This window comes from Musca autumnalis, unplaced genomic scaffold (genome assembly GCF_047663935.1).
Source record: "Musca autumnalis isolate F117 unplaced genomic scaffold, ASM4766393v1 scaffold_3, whole genome shotgun sequence".
NCBI classification, from domain to species: domain Eukaryota; kingdom Metazoa; phylum Arthropoda; class Insecta; order Diptera; family Muscidae; genus Musca; species Musca autumnalis.
In genome coordinates this window covers 91,509,657-91,526,307 of record NW_027411866.1, presented here as the reverse complement: position 1 = coordinate 91,526,307, position 16,651 = coordinate 91,509,657, and the positions used below count along the sequence as shown (strand labels likewise).

Sequence of the window (16,651 nt, the reverse complement as noted above, 5' to 3'; positions counted from 1 at the left end):
TCGTATATTTAACTTATTCCTTATCTTGATTTATCTGACATATATTGTATGAAAATGACAACTTAAATCCACTGGATTTGCTAAATCACGGATGGTCTAAACGGGGTATTAACTGAGTTGATCATCTACCTGGTTTATTCTGCCATGGAATAATTGGTAATCGCATACTTCGCCATTTTGATAAATGTAATAGAATAAGCAAACGACAAGGGTGATTTTCTATCGAGAGTCTTCATTCGTGCTCCGCCGTTTGTAAAGTTTGGGTTTTTCTTGCCCAAACATAGAATATTTGACTTTCAGTTTAGTTATACATACATACCGTGTTTAATATGGATCGTAAGTGTTTGGAAATTAATTAAAATGTTGATTTTGTATATTTAATTATTTTAAATAAAGGTTATGGTCAAGGTGGTGGAGGCGGAGGTGGTGGATACAACAACTTTTCAGTACCACCACCTAATTATCAAATGGGATCCGACGGTGGCGGCGGTGGTGGACCATATAGCAAACCTCCTCCATCGTATAATAAACCAGGCGGTGGTAAGTCTACATTAGAAACTATTTTGATTGAGGATGGAATTCAGAATATTTTAATTTTAGGTTACGACTCTGGCAATCGTGGTGGTAATTCAGGTGGTGGATGGCAAGATCGTAGTGGCGGTGGTGGCGGAGGTTATGGGTATGTATCTAACCTTATTTTATTGTATTAAGAGTGGATAAACAAATGTATCCCGGAACAAGAGTCCAAAAAAGTAAGGCAGAATTCACCATTTTTAAAAAAGAGATTCCACACATATTTTGCGGTATATTTTTGATAAAACTATTTTGCTTCTCAACTCCGAGTGTAGCCATTTTGTTCAAAGCATTCTATTACAATTTGTGGTCGTTTATTCACTTGGACAACAACATGTTTTGCCGAAATTGTTTTAAGAAATATGCGATTGTTTTGCTCTTGGGTGATCTTGTTTTTAGCTAAAAACAATCACAGATAGAACCTTTATACCAAATGTGAATGAAGAAGTCTTTTCCAAATATGATTATCTACATTGGCGGCATAGATATAAAATATATATGAAGTTGGCTTCCATGTCTTCACACATGTACAGTTTGCCAAGCAATTTTTTTTTCTAACTAAAGTAAAATGTGGCTATACTATAGTCTAACGAAGACTGCCATGTGATCCATGTGCCACAATTATTTAGAGAATAATTTGATCTGTTCCAGAACTGCAAGAATCGATTAATTTTTACTACTATTATTTTTCGGTATCATAAAGAAAAAAAAAAGTTATCGAAGTAAAAATTTGTAGATTCTGCAGCACTGGAAAAGGCCAATTATAATAATTATTAACACGTTCGCGGACGTGAATGCTATAGCATTCACTTCCAAAGCCAATTTTTAGTCATTAACTTGTATACAATCGAATGTTTTTTTGATTAATGTAGATAATACGACTGATTGGCATATCTTTCCTTTACCGACAGTATTTGGAAAAATATGAAATACTTACCACATACATATAGTGCTTTTTATGTTGATTCCAACGCTGAATAATTTTTGTTGGGGAAATGTATACTTCCCGAGATAGGGGCCTCTGAAGTTCAGAAAATTCCCCTTGTTTAAAGGCCGGCTACTTAGAGAAAAATTTTAATTTAAAAGAAAATTTTGTTCCCGATCCCGAGATTCGCTCCTGTTGATAGGAGAAAGTCACAAATCTCCGGCCGAAGGCCGGCTATTAAAAGAAACATACGATTTTTGAAAAAAAAATTGCAAACTGTCGGTAAAGGAAATTTGTTCCGACTGATTTCATAAATATCCATAATACAATAAATGAAAAATAATAATATTAACAGTTAATAAATACAAAAAAACTAATTTCGAAAAAATTGGGTGTCATTTTTTGCACCTCTGAGATTTTTTGCGTCCGCGAACGTGCAGCGCAATTGTATGAAGAATACTTTAAATGGTCATAAGAAAAAATTCCAATATATTTGGATTGTACAATAAGATGTCTGCTACAGAACCTGCAAGAATCTACACTTTTTTACTACGATTACAAATTTCCTTTACCGTACCTTCGCAGAAAAAATACAAAAATTTCCTTTAAGTTGCAAGTTTTCTTGAGGTTTTCTCCTATGGACAGAAGCAAATTTCGGCTACGCAAACAAAATTTTTTTAAACCGTAAATTTTTCCAAGTAAACAAGGAAATTTTTCTGAACTGTGGAGGCCTATACCTCGCGAATTTTCCTTTATGTTATCGACAAAAAATAGTAAAAAAAGATTCTTGTATTTCTGGAACAGGCCAAAGAACTCGAGGATACTAAATGAATATTATTTACTGGTACAAATGCTATATATTTTTAGGATATAAAATAGCTAAAAATTCATTTGCGGAACCCATTCTTATAAAATTATTTTTCTCGAACTATTATCTTGGCCGACTTCCGTATTGTCAGTTGCTTTGTATTCGTGCATGAAAGTAGGGGTTCTTAAATCGATTTCCCCACTACTGCAATTTCATAAAATTAATATAGTATGGAACTCGATTTAAGAACCCCTTGTTTCATGCACGAATACAAAGCAACTAACAATACAGAAGTCGGGCCTTTTTTTGAAAATAAGCAAAATGCCTGCACCAGAAGCTACTATTTTTTACTACGACAACAAATACTGGAACAGACCATACACAAAAATGTCTGTGTGATATCGAAAAACTAGTAGATTCTAGCAGTTCTCGGCACGCTAATCGAGGTTACAATACAAAAAATGAGACGCAAGACATGAGTATCTTAGTTCAATGTTCACCCATTACATAATAAGATTTCATTGGCCAAATAAACTTCCAAAGAAAACAAAAAAGAATATTTAAAAAATTGTAAAACTTTTAAATTTTTACTGGTTCAGGAAATAGAACTTACAAAAAAAAAAAATTACTCATAAGGAATCATGGATTGAATTTTGTCCCCTCATATTTGTTGTTCTTTGTCCCGTTTTAGCAATAACATTCATAGAATGTGTTAGCTTTCATTGGTTATTATTTATTATCCATTATTTCATTTCAAAAACACATGCTTAAACATTACTGAGGAAATTTGTTCAGTAAAATTTAGTATGTACATCGACAGACCTAATATTGCTTAAGATTGTCGTTATTGTACGACACGGATTAATTTTATATTTATATAGACATTAGCGTAAACAAAACAAGCCTAAATATTTTCTGCGATGGTAAAAATAAGAAAAAAAAAAGACATTGTTCCACAACATCCCATACGGGACAAGGGAGACTTCTCACATATCAATGAGTGCACCCCGATTCATATTTAGCTCAATGATATGGGACCTACTGTTTATCGCCGAGTCCGAACGGCGTGTCTTCAGACACCACTTGTGCAGAAGTTTTTCAATGCTGAACTACTCAGGAAATGTCGCCAACATTACTGAGGGGTATTTAGCCACCGTTGGAAATTTTTGATGTTGCCCGGCCGGGGAATCGAACCCACGACCTTCTGCGTGCAAGGCGGGCGTGCATACCATTGCACCACGTTGGCACCCGATGGTAAAAATGGATCGTCAAATTCTTGTACTAAAATTTAGTGTCACTTAATAAATTCTTAACAAGTTAAAGGTGCTAGCAATTAAAAAATATTTTATAGTGTTAGGATTTTTTTAAAATCTTAGAGTTTGTTTAAAGTCAGCAAAATAAAATTGAACTACTTCATGATGACGTAGTTCCATAACATCTTCTCGAAGCAGTTAACAAAAGGTCATGAAGCACTTTGTTCTGCATGGCTGACTTCCGTATCGTCATTTGCTTTGTACTGTTTAAACTTTGTCTAAATATTTCAGTTGCACACTCATACATTATTCCTCGAAAATGCTACTAAATATATCAGAAATAAAAATTATACATGTTTGCTTTTTACCTGCGTTGAAAATTCGTGTTTTTGATGTTTTAAAGCACCTAGCTTCGTAGTTGTTAATTGCAACGGCGATAGGAAACATAATACTTGGCACATTTTCAGTCATTTGTAAAGCAATTGACGATACGGAAGTCAGCCCATCTCTTAACAACATACGATTTGCGTCCATACCATCGATTTTATTGCATATAAAATATATTTAAATTGTTTACAAATATTTAACGAATTCGCTTTTGTTGCTTAAAAATATCTTAAGATTGCATTCTCGCTGCGCCATATTCTTATAAAACACATCACATTTGATTATAACGAATAAACATAAAATTAAAATATTCTCCTTAACGAGCAAGTTGTATTATTATATTATAATTAGTATTGGTTTCCACTATAACACTGACTTATTAACCATTCGTAGTTGTCTCCAATTCTTTCTTATCGTTTGGGTTTGTTCAAGTGTATTTTGTTATATTTGTTCACGCTGTCACAAAACAACATTATTTGTATATCTTTCCCAAAACAAAGTATATATATTATTGGTGTCCAAAGCATTTTTACGGAAAGATTTCCTTGCTATATAACATTCATTGTAATCGATTCTGCGTTTTATTGCTTAAGTGAAAAGGTTTAATAAAATGTGTAGAATATGTAAGAAAAACATATAAAAGGTTAATACAGATAAATGCTTTATGGTCTGAATAAACATTTACGCATGGTTTCCTAATTACTTTGTCACAAAAATTCGCAGGTCTGGGTTCTACGATTTTAGTTGTAGTTGAGAAGCAATAGAGGTTTTAATGTACAGTTAAATGGTGTTCTACAAACAATGCACACATACACATATTTTTATAATTATTAATAAATTTCAAGAGTATTTTAAAGATCTACATATATCACATACAATACACGCGCCACATTGATTAACGATATAATAAAGGGTATGAACTGAACTATGAAGGATTGTTGATTACTAAAACAAAAAAGACATGGTGTACAGACATTGGTTGAATTTATAAGGTATTGAAAATTGGTAAATTGGCAAGGTATTATCGTCTCGGCAAACACTCTACGACATGGCGAAAGAACTTCTGATTGTCAACATTTTCTGGCGTTGTCACAAAGTCTATATTAAAAAGTGCTACAAACTCGATACTATGTATTACAAAAGTTAATACAAACTGGATATGCTATTAATATGTAAAGGAAATGTTTACCGTCGAAAAATTATCTGCATTTTATTGGTCTGACTTATCTAAACTGCATGTTACAGATTGTGAATCCACGATTAATAATTTTTTTTGATGCTACATACAACATTACTGAAATATGTTCAAACTGTTAAATGATGCGTAACCATTACCAATCCTATTTTAGAAATGGAGGCGGCAACAAGGACAGCTACAATAAAGGTAAAATCAAGTTGCAAGCATGAAAGAAAATTGCTATGCAATTAATATAAAGAGTAATGTATAACAATTTGTAATTCAATTTATTTTTTATTTTCTACTTAACACGACTAAGTTTTCTATCTCTCCTAATTGACATATGTATATAAGTGAAACAAGAAGATGTAACTTGCTTCTTTGAAATTAGTTTTTCAACACTTTTTCTAGAAGAAACAGTAAGTATACAGTATAGTCTCGATAATCCGCACACCGAGTAACCGAATTGTCCGGATTACCGAATAGTAACAACAATTATTTCATATGATTATGTCACTCGTGGTATGCGTATAAAATACTTTTTTATTGGAATTGCTAAAACCGAACACCCAAACGAAATACAGAAGTAAACAAAAAAATCCGGACCATATTAGTGTCCGGATTACCGCGTTGTCCGTGTTAACGAGTGTCCGGTTTATCAAGACCATACTGTACTATAATTAATATTGGCGATATCGGCATATTCTCTTATTTCACTTATACACGTGTACGTATTTACTTTCTAAAATCTATTGTGTTTATGAAAAATGACTGACTTTCACTAAGATATACACGTTAGCTTTACTGGGAATTTGTCTACATTTCTGAAGTTTTTTTTTTCTACATTTCGGAAGTTACTGAAGGGGAAAACATTATCAATAATATCTAAAATCCTGTGTATAAAAAATAAGCATTTTGTGTTCGCAAAAAGAAAAGAGTGTAAATTTTACTTGAGAGTACTGGTCTATGGTCTATTATTGTTACTGGACAAAATGTTAATGGTTAAAAGCGTGATTGATTGAGTACAAAGAAAGGTGTGTGTCTATGTGTAAAAACATGTCAATATAAAAATGTCGTATATATAAGGGTTAAACATAAATAGTCGATTAATGTAATGGTATTTATTACAAATTTTCAACTGAGTACAAAGTATTGTTTTGGTATTCGAAACATCGCAAAACGTAAACAAATTTACTAAAAAAGCGTCACAGGTACAACTACAAATACCAGTCAGTAAATCACAAAACTTAGACCCATCCATTTGGTACGAAGTCTTCAAATTTCAACTTTTGATTATCTATGTACATCAAATATGTATGAGTGTATAGATTTATTCAGTTAAATTGAGTGTAAAAATTAAGTGTAGATTGACAATATTATTTCTTGAAATATTTTTAAAATTACAAGGCATACACATTGTAATGATGATGAACATTGCAGGTGGTGGCGGCGGCGGTGGATATGGGGGTGGTAGCGGAGGTGGTGACATGATAACACAAGAGGATACCATCTTTGTGTCTGGAATGGACCCAGCAGCGACTGAATTAGACATTGAAACACATTTTGGCGCAATTGGAATTATTAAAGTAGGTCAAAATAGTGGATGATTCCTTTTTTATTTGTTTACAAATTGTAATATTTACTTTTTATTTTGCAGAAAGACAAACGTACTATGAAGCCCAAAATTTGGTTGTATCGTAATAAAGAAACCGGGGTTTCCAAGGGTGAAGCCACTGTTACTTACGATGACATTAATGCTGCTCAATCGGCTATTGCATGGTTTGATGGTCGCGATTTTAATGGCTGTATTATAAAGGTTTCCCTAGCTCAGCGTCAAAATAATTGGAATAAGGGAGGCGGCGGAGGCCGCGGCGGCGGTGGTGGTCGCGGACGTGGCGGTGGCGGTTTTGGCGGTGGTGATCGCGGGGGTAGTCGCTTCGACCGTGGTGGTGGCTCTGGCGATTACGATTCAGGTCGCGGTGGCAGTGGTGATCGTGGTCCTGGTGGTGGTGGAGACCGTGGTGGTCGTCCTAGAATGGGAGGACCCGGCGGTGGTGGCGGTGGTAGTGGAGGCAATAACAATGTTGCTCCCCGTGAAGGCGATTGGAGATGTAGTAGTTGCAACAATACCAACTTTGCTTGGCGTAATGAATGTAATAGATGTAAAACACCCAAAGGCGACGATGATGGTGGTAACAACACTGGAGGAGGTCGTGGAGGCGGTGGATACGGAGGCGGCGGCGGCGGCGGTTACAACAGAGATAACCGCGGAGGTGGTGGTGGCGGCGGCTACGGCGGTGGTGGTAATCGCTTTGGTGGAGGAGGCCGTGGGGGTGGTCCAGGTGGTGATCGCGGCGGTCGACGAGACTTTGGCGGAAACAGTGGTGGTGGAGGTCCCATGCGAGGAAATAGTCCTGGAAACAATCGATCTCGACCTTATTAAGTTGAAGCCGCTCCTAAATCAATTATCGGTATTTTAAGTTAATACAACAAGAGAATAACGTGTCGTCTTTCAACGCAATTCTTAATTTTTAAGATAATTTTATATAATGTCTCCATGTTAATGTAAAAGCACCCTTCCTAAATATTTGTCTTTGATTTAATATGTTTGTATTCTAAAGTACATTCGTCCTCATTTTACCAATTTTGATTTTGTATGTGGAGAGATGCAAAAAAATATCGCGTGACAAAATTTAAGTTTTTAAATTAAGATCATGAATAAATATAAATATGTAGAAATAAAACATTCTTATTTATTACATGGCAAGCTTGTTTATGAACAGTCAGTGTGATAGGCCGACTTCAGCTTTGTAGTTTTTAAAATTCGTCAAAATATTTCAGTTACACACTTATGCATTGTTCCTCGAAAATGCAACTAAATGCATCAGAAATAAAAATTATACATTTTTGCTTTTTACCTGCGTTAAAAATGCGTAATTTCAACGTTTTGAAATACATACAATACATTTGTTTAGTATTATGGCGTTATGAAACACAATCAGCCCTATTCTGAACATTCCCATGGGAACTGTTTCCCATGGGAGCGAAATTTCCCATTCCCACGTTTTCCATCAGCCCTATTCTGAACGCATGGGAGTTGGGAATTTTTTCCCATTCCCACATTTTCGTATTCTGAAAAAAATTTTGTGGGAGTTTTTTCCCATTTCCCATCTCCCCTCATTCTGAATGAAGTTCGAATTGGGAATTTGTTCCCATGGGAAAAAAGTATACATTCTCAGCCCTATTCTGAACGCATGGGAGTTGGGAATTTTTTCCCATTCTCACATTTTCGTATTCTGAACAAAATTTTGTGGGAGTTTTTTCCCATTTCCCATCTCCCCTCATTCTGAATGAAGTTCGAATTGAGAATTTGTTCCCATGGGAAAAAAGTATACATTCTCTATCTTGAATTGTGGGAGAATTTTGTGTCTTTTTGTGGGAAAAATCTCCCCAGCAAACAGTGTGGGAGTTTGAAAAAAAAATTCAAGAAATGTCATATTTTTATGAAATTTCATATTTTAAGACATCTACACGACAAAATTATTGCAAATATTTATAATCGCCAAGTGTTTGCTTAATAAAAGCATACAAAATGTACTGTAAAATATGTCATTAGTAGACTTCGGATTTTGCATATTCTTATATGATACAAAAACCTGCAAGAATCTAACATGTTTTACACCGATAAAAAATTTTCGTTTATGTTATCGAACAAAACAAAAAAGTAGTAAAAATTAGTAGATTTTTGCAGTTCTGGAACAGACCATATGTATTGAAATACGAGAAAAAGAGTCATGGTTGATTCTATTAACGCAGAACAACAAGTAAAAACAAATCAATTTCAAAAGAATTTTTGGCAATAATTATTAAAATATATTGGAAAATAACCATAATATATACAATCTTTACAACTTTTATTCATTTTCGTAATATAACCTTCGGGTTTTTTAAATCAGACGACCAACGTTCTATTGAAAACGTGTTAGTCTCCTCAACGACACGACAACGATCACACAAACGTACATACATATATGCTAAATTATTGCAATGCTATACCATTTTCCGAAATGCCTTTTCTTGAATAGGATCGTTATTTTTGAACGTAGAAGCTTGAAATTTTGCAAGGGCATGTGTTTTAGTTTTAGATTCAATCACAAACGTATTTTATTATTATTATTATTATTTTTTTTTTTTGAGATACGTCTTCGGATATTTATGGTGACGATATGTAATAACAATCAAAAATATGTAATAATCGAGAAAAATATCCGAACTTATCTTTTTGAATTTTTTTAAAAATATGCAAAATACGAGTTCTAGCGATCATTAGGAATAAGTAAAACTAGCGATATACTCGTTAAACCCCTAACTAAAATTACTCCGTATCAACATACTATTTCTAAATTCGTTACAAACTTAAAAAGTTCCTATTACTTTTTACATAAAAATTATGTTTGCCTACTAATTAAAAAAATGCTTACACCAATTCGCACAATCTGAAGAAAATGTGCTTATTAGAACAACATCACACATCGTTGACTCCATTCACTTAAAAATCCATAAATCAATGCACGGTTGTTGAATTAAGTAAGTTGTGGTTTTGCTAATCTAATTCAAAAACCGCGAATTCAATGCAAATAGGCATTTTGTATTACAAAAGAAAATTACAGCACCCCAAAAGTATGCTATCATAATTTGGTGTAACTAATTTCGAATTTCGAAAATTCAATTCCCATGATTTGATGTTCCCACGTCGTTGAGAATATGGAAAACGTGGGAATGGGAAATTTCGCTCCCATGGGAAACAGTTCCCATGGGAATGTTCAGAATAGGGCTGTCTCTATCTTGAATTGTGGGAGAATTTTGTGTCTTTTGTGGGAAAAATCTCCCCAGCAAACAGTGTGGGAGTTTGAAAAAAAAATTCAAGAAATTTCATATTTTTATGAAATTTCATATTTTAAGACATCTACACGACAAAATTATTGCAAATATTTATAATCGCCAAGTGTTTGCTTAATAAAAGCATACAAAATGTACTGTAAAATATGTCATTAGTAGACTTCGGATTTTGCATATTCTTATATGATACAAAAACCTGCAAGAATCTAACATGTTTTACACCGATAAAAAATTTTCCTTTATGTTATCGAACAAAACACAAAAAGTAGTAAAAATTAGTAGATTTTTGCAGTTCTAGAACAGACCATATGTATTGAAATACGAGAAAAAGAGTCATGGTTGATTCTATTAACGCAGAACAACAAGTAAAAACAAATCAATTTCAAAAGAATTTTTGGCAATAATTATTAAAATATATTGGAAAATAACCATAATATATACAATCTTTACAACTTTTATTCATTTTCGTAATATAACGTTCGGGTTTTTTAAATCAGACGACCAACGTTCTATTGAAAACGTGTTAGTCTCCTCAACGACACGACAAAGATCACAGGCGTACATACATATATGCCAAATTATTGCAATGCTATTCCATTTTCCGAAATGCCTTTTCTTGAATAGGATCGTTATTTTTGAACGTAGAAGCTTGAAATTTTGCAAGGGCATGTGTTTTAGTTTTAGATTCAATCACAAACGTATTTTATTATTATTATTTTTTTTTTTTTGATATACGTCTTCGGATTTTTATGGTGACGATATGTAATAACAAGCAAAAATATGTAATAATCGAGAAAAATATCCGAACTTATCTTTTTGAATTTTTTTAAAAATATGCTAAATACGAGTTCTAGCGATCATTAGGAATAAGTAAAACTAGCGATATACTCGTTAAACCCCTAACTAAAATTACTCGGTATCAACATACAATTTTTAAATTCGTTACAAACTTAAAAAGTTCCTATTACTTTTTACATAAAAATTATGTTTGCCTACTAATTAAAAAATGCTTACACCAATTCGCACAATCTGAAGAAAATGTGCTTATTAGAACAACATCACACATCGTTGACTCCATTCACTTAAAAAATCCATAAATCAATGCACGGTTGTTGAATTAAGTAAGTTGTGCTTTTGCTAATCTAATTCAAAAACCGCGAATTCAATGCAAATAGGCATTTTGTATTACAAAACAAAATTACAGCCCCCTAAAAGTATGCTATCATAATTTGGTGTAACTAATTTCGAATTTCGAAAATTCAATTCCCATGATTTGATGTTCCCACGTCGTTGAGAATATGGAAAACGTGGGAATGGGAAATTTCGCTCCCATCGGAAACAGTTCCCATGGGAATGTTCAGAATAGGGCTGCATATTCTCAACGACGTGGGAACATCAAATCATGGGAATTGAATTTTCGAAATTAGTTACACCAAATTATGATAGCATACTTTTAGGGGGCTGTAATTTTGTTTTGTAATACAAAATGCCTATTTGCATTGAATTCGCGGTTTTTGAATTAGATTAGCAAAAGCACAACTTACTTAATTCAACAACCGTGCATTGATTTATGGATTTTTTAAGTGAATGGAGTCAACGATGTGTGATGGTGTTCTAATAAGCACATTTTCTTCAGATTGTGCGAATTGGTGTAAGCATTTTTTAATTAGTAGGCAAACATAATTTTTATGTAGTTTGTAACGAATTTAAAAATTGTATGTTGATACCGAGTAATTTTAGTTAGGGGTTTAACGAGTATATCGCTAGTTTTACTTATTCCTAATGATCGCTAGAACTCGTATTTTGCATATTTTTAAAAAAATTCAAAAAGATAAGTTCGGATATTTTTCTCGATTATTACATATTTTTGCTTGTTATTACATATCGTCACCATAAAAATCCAAAGACGTATCTCAAAAAAAAAAAAAAATAATAATAATAATAATAATAATAATAAAATACCTTTGTGATTGAATCTAAAACTAAAACACATGCCCTTGCAAAATTTCAAGCTTCTACGTTCAAAAATAACGATCCTATTCAAGAAAAGGCATTTCGGAAAATGGAATAGCATTGCAATAATTTGGCATATATGTATGTACGCCTGTGATCTTTGTCGTGTCGTTGAGGAGACTAACACGTTTTCAATAGAACGTTGGTCGTCTGATTTAAAAAACCCGAAAGTTATATTACGAAAATGAATAAAAGTTGTAAAGATTGTATATATTATGGTTATTTTCCAATATATTTTAATAATTATTGCCAAAAATTCTTTTGAAATTGATTTGGTTTTACTTGTTGTTCTGCGTTAATAGAATCAACCATGACTCTTTTTCTCGTATTTCAATACATATGGTCTGTTCCAGAACTGCAAAAATCTACTAATTTTTACTACTTTTTTTGTTTTGTTCGATAACATAAACGAAAATTTTTTATCGGTGTAAAACATGTTAGATTCTTGCAGGTTTTTGTATCATATAAGAATATGCAAAATCCGAAGTCTACTAATGACATATTTTACAGTACATTTTGTATGCTTTTATTAAGCAAACACTTGGCGATTATAAATATTTGCAATAATTTTGTCGTGTAGATGTCTTAAAATATGAAATTTCATAAAAATATGACATTTCTTGAATTTTTTTTTCAAACTCCCACACTGTTTGCTGGGGAGATTTTTCCCACAAAAAGACACAAAATTCTCCCACAATTCAAGATAGAGAATGTATACTTTTTTCCCATGGGAACAAATTCCCAATTCGAACTTCATTCAGAATGAGGGAAGATGGGAAATGGGAAAAAAACTCCCACAAAATTTTGTTCAGAATACGAAAATGTGGGAATGGGAAAAAATTCCCAACTCCCATGCGTTCAGAATAGGGCTGAATAGCTTCGTTCCAGAACTTTTTTAATGGCAAAAATAGTAAAAGAGAAAACTGACAAATTTGCTTTCTGAACACATATTTGTTCAAAAAGTACAGGAACGGAAAATGTAGTAAAGTTAATTAATACGTCAAGAATTAAAAACGTCATATAGAAATAAATAAAAATAAACAGTAACGAATTGTGATTTTGAATTTATTTCCTTTTTTATATCGAATGTTATGTACATCACCTGATGCAAGTTTCTTATGTTCATTTAGAAATTATCGAAAGAGTGAAGGTCTAAATTGTTTACGAAAGGCCATAGTTATATCAAATCCAACCATCAATGTTACAAACACATATTTGGAACGCCCTTGGGACAACAACAAACATAAGAAATCATATTCTAATAAAAGCATTAATTCCCTCTAAACAATTTGGCGTGGACCCATATAAATTATATTGACTTTTACCATGAAAACAATAATAAAAATTATGTTAATTCCTCTAAAAATTTATTGAAATAACATGAAGTTCAGGCAAAAGATTGAAGTTTAGGCACTCATTTGATCATTTATTTCACCGTAGGCTTTTTAACTAGTCGGATTAAAAACCATCGTCTGCAACATCTCAACTTTGCATTCAATTCAACATTCAAACCAACAGAATCCACTACATTATCCAGCTACATTCTTCGCCATTGGCATAAACATCGATGGAACATCTTACCCATGGGGGCCACATAGTATAGTGCTTGGATATGCCCTTGATTGGTTTGAATTTAACATCTGTGTGTAGTACGCCCACATACATATGTGGGTATTTCGCCTGTGTAAAAACCTCGTTTATGTTGCTTCGATCTATGTTCAGTACTCCGGAGAAATATCGACTGACCTATATCATGTCGATAAAGTAGAATTCTAATCCTATCCTTTCCATACTGTGATGTTAGTGTGAAAGCTAACAATTAGCCTTTGCAAAAGTTCCAACGAAGATATTGTTGAACGTTGGAGGACAATATAAATCAAGTTCTTGTAGCGGACGTGCGCCGATAATAGCCGTACTTGAGGATATATTTGTTTTTTTTTTTTTTTTTTTTTTTTACATGGAAATTTGAAAATCCTTGGTCACAATTGCCGTAGTTGAACTGTAATATTGAAATTATTTAATAATTATGAGCTTTACGACATTTTGTTATTCATTACCAACGACTATTGCCGAAATATCTTAATTTTATTTTGGTTGACTGCTTCATTTCTATTTAATTTGTTTTAAATTTATTTTTTATTGATGTTTCTTTCTGACTTTTTATTTTTCATTCTTTCAAAAAATGTCAAATATTGTCTTTGACCAATTTACTATTTTTTACACAGCCAAATTTGTGTAGTAGAAAATAGTAGAAGAGAAAGCCATTCGGAGTCATTTTTGTTAAAAGAGAACAGAAAAATTTGCCAGTTTTTGTCGTACGGGAATGCATTTTATCAAAAAATTGTAAAAATAGTACTAATTGTAAAAATAGTACTACTAGTACAGGTTCTGGAACACAGCTAATATTTTACTACCACAAATACATTTTTTGAATTGTCGACCCCCTCATACCACCCAGCCAGCATTTGGAAGATTGTTTTTTTCAAAAATCACATTGAGGGGTCATTTTAGAGTCCTTTTGGTGATCAAAAAATTATTAAGTCGCTTGTATGATCAGAAAGGGACTCGAAAGTGACTCCCTGTAACGATTGAAAAGAGTTCAAATTAAAATACAACAACAAATGTGTAGTAATCACAAATAAATCATTTAGGCGTTTAAAATCTGACTATTTTTTCGTTATTTATTGTCACATTTTGATCATCAGAAGATTGAAAAATGCTTAAACTAAAAATGGTCATCCAGGTGTTTGAAAAGAGATTATAATTATGTATCTTCTGATCATATTTTGAACAGATAGGTGATTAAATACTGATTGTTTTGTTTTATTGTTGTTTTTTTGAAAATAATTCTCATATACACTTTCTACAAAACTTTGATATAAATGTAACGTATAATATTATGAGTATAGACAAACACAACACATGTTCAGGTAAAGGGGATAATTAAAAGTCATAGTAAAGCAGAAAAGACAACACAACAAAGGAAAGAACAAAAAAAAAGAAGTATAAAGAGCAAATTCTTTTAATGTTTTCGTCTAATAAAAATATTCATAAATGACTACCTAAAAACTCATAAACGATAATAAACTTGACTCATAAAAGACTCGAAAAAGAGTTCCAAATTAATCAACAAATCACCAATAAATGATTAAAATACGACTCGAAAAAGACTTTATATACCATCAGAAAATGGGCAAAAATGACTCGAAACTAATGCAGAGGAAGACTCATTTGTGATTTGTTTAGAAGAGTCGTCTGAGGTTACGTTTTCCTCCCGACAAAGGAGTTATTTATGATCAGAAAATGAGCTCATTCATATTCCAGCTTTTTAATCGTGCAGTCAGAATAAAAAAGACTCGAATTTGATTAAAATTTTCAAAAAATGCTGACTGGGAAATTGCGGATATTATTCGAATGTTCGGCACAACTTTCGAAAACGATATCACATTCGAAAAATTGGCAAATGTTTTTCGGGTGTACACAAGCACGTTGTTCTTTTGTTCGTCAAAAGTTTAAAAACGACATCTTTTTCGAACATTTGGCGAATGTTTTTTCTTCACAAGAAAAATCGTTTCGAGAAACATTTTTTACTTTGAAATTTTTTTTGTTAAAAAAAATTATATTTTTATTTGAAAATTTTGCCTATTAGGCGAAGGTCATTTTTTATTAATTTTTTAATGGGGTTCGAACCCACGTCCTTGAAAAACACATGGGAAAAAGTGTTGTCATGGCGTGTTAGTGTTCAGAACCAAACTCATAACTTTCAAAGGCGACGCTAAGCGTTTGTCATGAAAGCCATACAAAGATTTGAACAAAAAATTCAAGTTTGTAAAAAAACAACTTGCATTTGAAAGAGGAAATAAGTTAGAGGATAGCGAAGCCGCCCCACAGTCGATGTGTCTGAGGAGCCTTCCTAGACCAAAGGCGAAACATGCATGTCACACAGTGGTGATTGTGTGGGTTCGTATCGTCGGCTTTCCTTTTTCAAAAAGCATCTTGGTCAGTAAGCTCGTCTCTAACGAGAAATTAATTAAAAAATTAATAAAAAATGACCTTCGCCTAATAGGCAAAATTTTCAAATAAAAATAAAAAATCAGCTTGAGCCAGGCTGGGGTTCGAACCCACGTCCTTGAAAAACACATGGAAAAAAAGTGTTGTCATGACGTGTTAGTGTTCAGAACTAAACTCATAACTTTCAAAGGCGATGCTAAGCGTTTGTCATGAAAGCCATACAAAGATTTGAACAAAAAAATCAACTTTGTAAAAAACAACTTGCATTTGAAAGAGGAAATAAGTTAGAGGATAGCGAAGCCGCCCCACAGTCGATGTGTCTGAGGAGCCTTCCTAAACCAAAGGCGAAACATGCATGTCACACAGTGGTGATTGTGTGGGTTCGTATCGTCGGCTTTCCTTTTTCAAAAAGCATCTTGGTCAGTAAGCTCGACTCTAACGAGAAATTAATTAAAAAAAAAAATTATATTGTTTGTAAAAAATTCCCATTTGCTTTTTTCAAATAATTTCGATATAAATGCTACGTATTATATATAGAATATACACAGTCTTACATAAGTATACGTACGCCCCATAAATCTCTGGTTTTAGAAAAAGTAATGACA

At 32.9% G+C, this 16,651-nt stretch overlaps 1 protein-coding gene across 2 annotated transcripts; it reads left to right on the top strand.

Annotated features, from left to right (window-relative positions):
- The first annotated feature begins 179 nt into the window (after positions 1 to 179).
- On the top strand, positions 180 to 7,867 carry caz (FUS RNA binding protein cabeza). 2 transcript variants are annotated; one of them, XM_073972645.1, is made up of 6 exons: positions 180 to 336; positions 397 to 540; positions 601 to 679; positions 5,296 to 5,330; positions 6,564 to 6,709; positions 6,781 to 7,867. In XM_073972645.1, the coding sequence occupies exons 1-6, from the start codon at positions 330 to 332 to the stop codon at positions 7,564 to 7,566; spliced, it is 1,197 nt and encodes a 398-aa protein (XP_073828746.1). In that variant the 5' UTR covers positions 180 to 329; the 3' UTR covers positions 7,567 to 7,867. The 2 variants fall into 2 exon arrangements, with proteins under 2 accessions (XP_073828746.1, XP_073828747.1); XM_073972646.1 differs by lacking the exon at positions 5,296 to 5,330.
- The last annotated feature ends 8,784 nt before the right edge of the window (positions 7,868 to 16,651 follow it).